At 40.0% G+C, this 9,506-nt stretch overlaps 1 protein-coding gene across 1 annotated transcript; it reads right to left on the reverse strand.

The window, feature by feature from the left end:
- Positions 1-814: 814 nt before the first annotated feature.
- cluap1 (clusterin associated protein 1) lies at positions 815-6,452 on the reverse strand (the record flags this gene model as incomplete). The annotated part of the gene is made up of 14 exons (XM_083888752.1): positions 6,418-6,452; positions 6,075-6,135; positions 5,865-5,976; positions 4,817-4,901; positions 4,529-4,708; positions 4,180-4,275; positions 3,813-3,896; positions 3,589-3,722; positions 3,355-3,496; positions 2,052-2,124; positions 1,852-1,962; positions 1,643-1,692; positions 1,270-1,329; positions 815-988 (listed from the first exon to the last, which is right to left on the reverse strand). The coding sequence occupies exons 2-14, from the start codon at positions 6,094-6,096 to the stop codon at positions 815-817; spliced, it is 1,323 nt and encodes a 440-aa protein (XP_083744878.1). The 5' UTR covers positions 6,097-6,135; positions 6,418-6,452.
- Positions 6,453-9,506: the final 3,054 nt, after the last annotated feature.

Genomic DNA, 9,506 nt, shown 5'->3' on the forward strand with positions numbered 1-9,506 from the left:
CTTAGATTTAAACTGGTCTTTTCTTGAAACATTTGTTTGTTGTTTCACCTGATTTATCATTTATTTTAGTCTCAGTTTTCTCAATTCTTTTTTTAAGCAACCTTATTTTAATTGACACATATGGAAGGGAACTGGGCTTGTAACCACAAGGTTGCTGGTTCAAATCCCAGGACAGGTCAGCCTGCACCCAGTTTGTGTGTGTTCACTACTGAAGTCAAATTCACTATCATAAAAATAAATATATATAAACATTCTAATGCACAAAGAGGCACTAACAACTTCCCCTAAAATAAATACCAATTCCTTAACTGTCAGAAGGACAGGTTATTTTTTTTTGCCTTTTATTAAGGAAACCATTTTACACAAACATTTATTGGGAATTGGAACTATATTAATGTGCTATGCTGCAATAACAACATACATGACAAAAAAAATTCCATTTTGTCATTTTTAAGAGGAATGGAGTATGTGCGCGTTAGGGATGGGACAATATATGATGTTATTGAGCATCGTAATTGATGACCTAATGAAATCTTCTTCTTCTGATTTTATTTGGTAGTAATGAAACAAAAGATAGTTACAGGAAATGTACTGGAGTAAAAGTAAGTTGCTAGAAAAATAAATAATGTAAATTACAGATGTATACATTTTGTATTTAAGTACAGTGTTTTAATGTAACCAAGTATTTGTACTTTGTTACATTACAACACTGCTCTTCAGTTATTGCAATAATATAATGAATCAAAATGATATTGGACACAATTACGACAGAGCATTTCCTGTCGTCTGTGCCAAGCATGCGTGTTCTTACAATTCAGAAGTCATTGTCACTCTCCTCTAATAGAGGGGGTCTCATGCCTCCCCTGGAGTTGGGAACTCCCTTGGACACCGATCCCTCCAGACTGTCGTCATCCAAATCTTTGCTTTCCTCCTCCTCCTCCTCGCCTTCTTCATCGTCCTCGTCCACGTCAATCTCGCTGTCCTCCGTCTGAAACGACAGACCACGTGATCACAACTCACAATTTAAAACAACGTGTCAAGCTACAAAGGGGGTGTGTGTGTGTATTTTCATTCCAACTAAACAATGAACCAGCAAACTGTTCACTACTGTACAACGTACATCAGACGAGGGAATCTAACCACAAAGGCACACAGAGTCCAGGACTGATACACTAGTTTATAGATGTATAAATATTTTTCATTTATTCAACCATTCAAGATCTATCAAGATGGGATGGAAGGAGAACTACATCCTGGTCCTGCACAAACCTTTAGACGCCGTTGTTTTTTGGCAGAATGAATTGACCCTCTGGAGACAGCTAATGGGGGCTTTTGGAATGCAAATGAGTGATGGAGAAAGATAAAAATAGAAACAGAAAGATCAAAACCCAGAGGGATGTGAAGTGGTGAGAACAGAAGCAAGTGATGGTGCACATGACAAAATTACAAAAAGAAAAAAGTAAATCAGGCCAAGAGAGCAGCATTCAGGCCATTGTTTTTCACAACCAAAGGAGAAGAGGAAAATAGAAGAAACAACTACGTATGTATATAAAAGCAGATTTTGCTCACACATACTGTATATATTATGTGTACAAGAGAAAAAAAACCCGTCTTGTATTGATGTTGCTATGACAGCACTAACCTCCTCACTGTCACCACCCTGCATGGTCCCGATGAAACGAGCTCCGATTCCTTGGGTAAAAACAGTTTACATGAAAGGCAGCAACATTTTCATTGGTAATGTGTTTATCTTTTTGAGACTCAAACATATAAAGTAAGGCAGTTTAAAAGCAGAGCGTGGTTATAACTTGTTGATCATTTCAAAGACTGGGCTTTCATCGATTTGTTTACCTGCCATGATGCCATTTCGTGCGGGCTGAGGCTTAGCGGGTCGACTTTCTTCTATGTCGCTGTCTGAGCCATCGTCTTCGGGAAAATCCATGTCAGAATCCTCATCTTTTACTGCAGAAAAAGTCAGTGAAATAAAGGTTGATAAATTATCAGAAAAACAACAACATACATTAGAAATTTTAGTTTGGTGTTCATCTCACAGGAGCTCCTCATCATATCTCTCTCCTCCTCCCGCAGTTTGTGCTGCATTATTCTCAGCGTGTTTTCAGCCTCCTGCACAGGAACACAAAATTGAATTTTTCACCCAGTGCTTTCAGAGTATCATCTACATTTTCATTATTCACATGTTATATCTAATCACCACAGGTCTGTTTTTAGTCAGCAACACTCTATTTTAACAACAGTACTTGTAATATCTGTAATATCATGTTATACAACAGATAATGGTATACATCTGTCTTCAGTGATTTCATCATGGCCAGATCTCACCAACTCCAGGTCTGGACAGTCCTACTGTGTCCTGATTGCACAGAAACCACATTTAAAAAGGTTGTTTAAGGAAGCATTTGTCCACATTCCCTAATCCTTGTCCACACACAAGCTGTTTGCACAGCTTTTCTCTTAACGTCTTAACCAGTTCCTCAGAAGTTCTGCCTTATTAAGACCAGGTTTTGGTCCCAATGAGGACTACTGGTCCTGACAAGATCAGTGTTTATACCAGAAAAGGTCCTACGATATGCACATTGACATGATTGTATTTAATTACTTTAGGAACAGGATTCAGTGTCACATGACCACATGACCTCCCACCAACATACTCCCTGCCACACAGGTTAGCCGTAGTTATGCTAATCGGGGTAAACATGGGGACACCAGCCTTCCGCAACTTGCTCTTTTAGCAAGCAAGTTGCTCTTTCATGTGCTCTTGCTTGTACCTTACAGCAGAGCATCTGAATGTTAATCCAGAGTTCAATTCAAATCTTGACTAATTGTCGTTATCAATGTATTTTTTTTCTATATCGCCCACCCCTAAAGTAGACACACACTTACTGTACAGCACAGTTATTTAGGTGAGGACACCCATAGCATTCCCATTACCTTAACCATCACATCTAAACACCTGAACTTAAGCCTTAACCTATAGCTGTCACCTTGAAACCAAGTCTTAACCAAAAAAAAAAGCCCTGTGAGGATCGTCCAACATGTCCTCAGTTTCCCCACATTATCCTTTACAAACACAAACAGAGACACACACAGCAGGCTCAGCTGTTAACAGACATGACATGAGTGAGTGAGTATTGAATAAAGGGCGGAGAAGCCCAGATCCTTTCATATATGGTCACATAAGACACATCCAGGGCATAATTTAACACCAGGTGTAAACCGTGTTCTGACCTTGATTGGATCACAGAGAACTGATGTTAATATCAGGTCTAATCAGTTATAAAACTTATATTAGTTATAAAACAACCACTGTTCTACATATCATACAAAGTCACACACCTCAAACCGCTCCTGCTCTAGTCTGTGGTATTCATCCAGCTGAGACTCCAGGAAGCAGAGGTTCCTGAACTTCTCCACGTAGGTCTCATATTGCTTTTGCAGATCTTCCTCAATCTTCTCATATTCATCCATGAAAGCCGGCCTAAATATAGGGAGAGTTGATTTTTCTTTCACAAGTATGTACTGATAAACTGAGATACATAAACTCATAAAACAGTTAGTTTGAGAGCTGACCTGACGCTCTGCAGTGTCTGAAGCCTCTTACGATTCCTCTCCAGCTCCTGCTGCTTCTTTTCTATCTTGGCGTCCAGGCTGGTTTCATCGGACACAACGTTACTGAGCAATTCTTTGGTCTTCTCCACACTTTCCTTGACAATAAAACAAAAATATTCTGCATCATTCAATGATTAAAATTGGGAATTAAAACAAAAAGAGTGATAATCAGGATAAATACATACCAAAACCTCCTTGATGGCAGCTCTCAGGGCCTTTTCAGTCTCATTGATCTCCAGAGGTCTTGCAATTGCTGCAGTTCTCATTTCCTGCATAGGGAGGACACAAATCTCCTGATATACTATGACTGGTCGTTTTACACATGCAGTCATCTGAGAGCAACAACTTGGATTCACTGCTGAAAAAAAGCCACATACTGCTACCAGCCTCCTCTACACTGAGCACCATATATCTGTATATGAAATCATATTTACATCCGCAATTATAGAAATTCTGAAATCACCACATCATGGTTGATGCTTACATTCTTACTCAGGACTGTGTGAACTTGAGATCAAGCATGTGAGTTAGTGTGTGTGATTCTTTGCTCACCCTTAAGTCCACCTCTTTCCCCAGTAAATCATACAGAGACGCTCCTTTAGACGTGGACTCGGACGCCAACTGTCGAGCTGATTTAAGGTCTGAAATCTGCAGCAACACAGGATGAGACGCACTCAGCAACACAGTTAACTCTCTGTCTCCCATGACTTGATATGTACAGAAAAGAGCAGCCAGTACCAATCGTGTATTAATGTCCATGTGGCTCAGATTAGACACAATTCTGAAAGTAAACACTGGGCATATTCACAAAATCATATTCATTTTACAGGTGACAAGTTTTTAGGTGACAACCGAGGATCAATATTGACGTTAACAACACAAGAAGAAACCACCACCTCACCCGTGAGCCAAGGTCAAACTTGAACTTGCTGTTATCCTCCTCAACTTGGTCTCCCAGAGCCATCTGCTTGGTCTTCATCGCGCTGTACAACATTGAGGTGATCTTCAGCATTTCCTTCACCGCATGGCCGTCGGCCTGGTAAAGACGCTTAGTGTTCAGTTTAATGTGCGCCTTCGTTGCCTGTGACAGAGGGAAAACACTGGTCAAGAAGACAGACTGACAGCAGGTTTTCAGAAGATTTAAATGAGCTGTATTGCTAATTTGGACAAGACGTGAGAAAGTTGTCACCATGAACTGGGCCACAGCCTTGATGAAGAATATCCTGTCCGACTCAGTGTCCACATCTGTGGGAATATCCATGTGAGGCTCATATCTACAGCAGATACAATGGAAAAAGAGAGAGGTTGGCAGCAGATGACCAAGAGCAAAATGTGTAACTGGCATCTCAGGTAAGGTGCTATAACTAAAGTCCTATCTGTCGGAACAGAGTCATTGTAACGTTTTTTCTGAGACTTGTCTTGTAAGGCATGGTGTTCCACATGGTTCTGTACTGGGTCCATTATTGTTGTCATTGTACCTAGCACCATTGTGTCAAATTATGCATTCCTTTGCGGTTCATTTCCATTTATATGCTGATGATGTACAAATATACATGCCTGTTGTTGCAGGAAGTGGGTGTGATATGGATAGACTCACAGCCTGTTTGACTGCTGTCAGGGCCTGGCTATCGGCAAACGTCCTGTTACTCAACTCAGCCAAGACTGAGCTGCTAGCAGTTAGACCAGTAAGACTGACTTGGAATTTTTACAATATTGCTTGATGACTGTGTTATTCACTGCAAGGACAGAGTAAAGAATCTTGCTGTACTTTTTGACCAGATTCTTTAACTGGATTTTCACATTAGGGAGGTCACACATATAGCATTTTTCCATTTAAGAAAAATAACAAAAAATTGACAAATATATGTATATACTTGTATACATGTATTACATTTTCCTGGAATCAAGGTTGTAAAATTTAGATTTTGGTGGCGACATGGGTGCATATGATATGGGTGTCGTTTTTTTATCGTTTTGTCTCTGCCAAAAATGTCAGTATTGCTAAGTGTAAAAACAGACCAATTTGAAAAACAGTCCAAAGCATAAAGTAGTGAGAAAAGAAAATAGATTTTTGGGAGAGGTTGTGCAATATGGGTTTTTCAAAGGCCAATGCTGATCTTTAGAAATCAGATCAGACATTAAGAAAACACTGAAAGAAAGTTTAGTTTAAAAGCACCAAATAGACAGAATTATAAACACAATTTCGCAACAGACAACTGTGTCAAACTCGTACATACCTTTTTACAAGCCATGTCAATATTTCTGCCACTAAAGTGAAGTTTGGTGTTCTGAAGTTTTCCATGGAGATGAGCCTGGGATAGCCTAAGGCCCTCATCATCTCAGTGAAATCTGACAAACAAACAATATGCAACTCTGATTACTAACATCGTGTAGACTCCAACACTGAGTCCTGATAAATGAGAGATTTCAACTTTATTATCACTCACTTCTGGAGTCTCTGAAGGACATTGTGACGTGAGCACAGAGCTACACCGACTCCACCACTGTCTGTGGAGATAAGACTTTTAGTCACACAACAATGAATCCATCACATATCACACAAAAATACGTCACTACGACAGACGAAAGCGTCACGGTTAGCGTGTGTTTAGATGTATTCGCACTATAGCTAGCTCACGGCTACATTTTCTGTCCGTGTGTGAGGAAAATAAAATAACACCTCGTGTCGCCGCGAGTTGACGGTGATTTATATGTTTTAAAAAGCGATGAACTCGTCGTAAAGTCGTTGTTAGTGGCGAATTAAACACAGCACGACAGTGATTTCCTTACCTGTCGCTGCAGTTGTAGGTGAACTACGTTCTTCTTCACAGCGCACTATGGTCTCTATGGAAACTGCTCTTCTTCTTTACGTTTCAATGCTGAGTGACAACACAGTTTACAGGTGCACTATCACCACCTACTGGACTGGAAACACAACTACCACCACTGCTACTGACAACAAGAATTAAACAGAAGGAAATCTATATTCAGTCTTGTATAAAGTACCTAAAAGGGATACTTGAGTAAAAGTACACGTATATTACAAGAAAATTACTTTGGTAGACATTGAAGTCACTTTTTATAATATTAGTATATGACATTGACTGTATCTAAAGTAATATTCTGATATAAAATGTATAGAAGTATCAGAAGTAAAAGTATTTAAAAAGTGAGGAGTTAGGATTGAGCCATGGTAGCTCAGTGGTAGGGCAACTTGAAGGTTGTGGGTTCAATTCCTGGCTGTGGAGTTATTTAAATCTTCAATTAGAACAAGAGTGATCCAGACAGACATCAGCTTCTTTATTCGCAAACACTGTGTTTCAATAAAATGGATTCAGTTCAAGTAAAAGTACCACTATTTTTGTAGCACAAGTACAACTACTGGTCTAAAAATGTACTCAAGTTAAAGTAAAAATAAAGGTAGCTTGTTTAAAAGTATTCAGAGTAAAAGTTACGTGGTTACATTTTTAATAAAGTTGGGGTTATTTTTTGTGTCGAGCAAAAAGAAAACACAAATCTCACAAGAATTGACTTTCATTTAAGGCAAAACCTTTACAAATAAAGTGCTGACAAAATAAGATATGTAAACACATAATGTAACAGTAGAAACGGGTCAAAGGTCACAAATGTTTTAACTTTCTCACTCACTCACAGACCTGAATGAGTCCTCATCACTCACTGCCAAAGTTTACCGTAGGAATTTTTCGTTTTTATTTTAATTTTTTTTTACTCAGTAACGGATGTGATTTTAATATGCAGCGAAGTACAGTTCTTCTTAAAAAAAACATACTTAAGTAAAAGTAAAATTACAGTACACAAAAAACTACTCAATTACAGTAAAGCGAGTAAATGTAATTCATTACTTTCCACCTCTGTAATAACTTATTACATTGACAGAGTAACGGCAGCTAAATCACTTCACTCTGACGTAAACCAAGCCTGTTTCTATTGTCCAGATGAAACTTTTCCAAACCAAACTTGTGCTGGAGGCTTTTGAAATGATTATTTCTATCATACATATATAGTGGTATGCAAAAGATAAGAAATTTCAGTTAAATATCTCATATAGGAGACAAATACAGTGATATTTGAGAAGTGAAATAAAGTTTATATGATTTACAGAAAGTGTGCAATAATTATTTAAACAATATTAGGCATGTGCATACATTTTTGAGTTCAATACCTTTAGCACCAATTATTGGAACTCAAAATTGGTTTGGTAACCTCAGTGACCTTTGACCTCCACACAAAGGTAAATCCAGTCATGAGAAAGGGTATTTAAGGAGGCCAATTGTAAATGTTTCTCCTCTGCATCATGGGAGCCTCAAAACAACTCTCAAATGACCTGAAAACAATGATTGTTCAACATCATGGTTTAGGGGAAGGATACAGAAAGCTATCTCAGAGATTTAAGCTCTCAGTTTCAACTGTGAGGAATTGGAAGACCACAGGTTAAGGTTAAGATGGTTAAGGCGAACTGTCCATGCTCGGAAACCATCAAACCTGACTGAACTGGAGATGTTTTGTAAAGAATGGTCCAAAAACCCTTCTGCCTGAATCCAGACTCTAATTGGAAGCTATAGGAAGTGTTTAAAGGCTGTTATTTCTGCAAAAGGGAGAAGCACAACATTTTTCTTTTGTGGTGCCTACATTTATGCACATGCCTAATTCTGTTTAAAAAATTATTTCAGACTTTCTGTAAATCATATAAACTTTATTTTACTCAAATATCACTGTGTTTGTCTCCTATATGATATATTTAACTGAAATGTCTTTTTCAAACAACCAATGATTTATAAAGGAAAATCATCAAAACTGACAGGGGTGCACAAACTTTTGCATACCACTGTAACAGTAGTGTCTATTGGTGGCGCTTAAAGCAGCCACAAGGGGGCGACACCTGTCCCTCTGCGCCGCAGAAGTGTCTCGTATCTACGGTCTGAACGACTGACGAAGAGCATGATGGAGGAAGCTGGTGAGCCACCTCATCACAACAACACCAACAACACCACCACCACCAGGCCGAGTGGAGACCAGGCTGCTGCCCACGGCCTCCACAGGAAGCGCCTGAAGGAGCTGGAGAATGCCGCCCTGCAGACAACCCTAATATCACAGATGGAGACGGAATCGGACGACGGGAAACGCGCGGAGCAGCAGGCCGGCGAGGACGAGCACTCCAACGGCTTGTCCTTGAACCACGGGTCGGCCCCGCCGCAGCGCAGCGCGGGCACCGAGGCCGAGGCGGAGGATTTGGGGAGAGGCGTCGCCAAGGAGCGCCCGGAAGAGGAAAGGACCCTGACGGACCATTTAAACAAACGGCTGCTCTCGTCCTTTCTGGAGAAGCTAAACGAAAGGGACCTTGCTCTGCCCGGTGTCCAGCGCCTGGACTGTGCTGTAGCCGAAGAGGACTCGAACAGGGCCGCAGATGAGTGGTGAAGCACCGGGGGCTGAGAGCACGACGAGGGGGGCCGAGGGGTTCAGGAGCAGCGTGCATGGAGGCACAAATCCCACAGACTTGTACTTAGTCCAGCATGTCTACTGAGCAGGATGGACCGTCTGGAAATGTCATGCTTATTTTTGTATGGTGACAATGGATGAAAGATCAAGGAAATGCAATAAATGTGACCAGTGACACAAACTGCTTTGTACTCAGTCACCTGCATGCTCTCCATTCTCGTTGTTGTCGTTGTCAAAATCCCGATCTGAAACTACACAATTGATTTACGAACTGAAGCTGGACTTAAAAACATTTTATTGCAAATAAATTCGCAATTGAAATATCTTTCAGAAAAATCTCTATCATATATTTCACATTTTAACAAAAAAAAAAAATCACACCACACTCACAGGAAATGATTTATAATCCAGTACATTTTCAA

Source organism: Microchirus variegatus, assembly GCF_963457635.1.
Source record: "Microchirus variegatus genome assembly, chromosome: 4".
NCBI lineage: Eukaryota > Metazoa > Chordata > Actinopteri > Pleuronectiformes > Soleidae > Microchirus > Microchirus variegatus.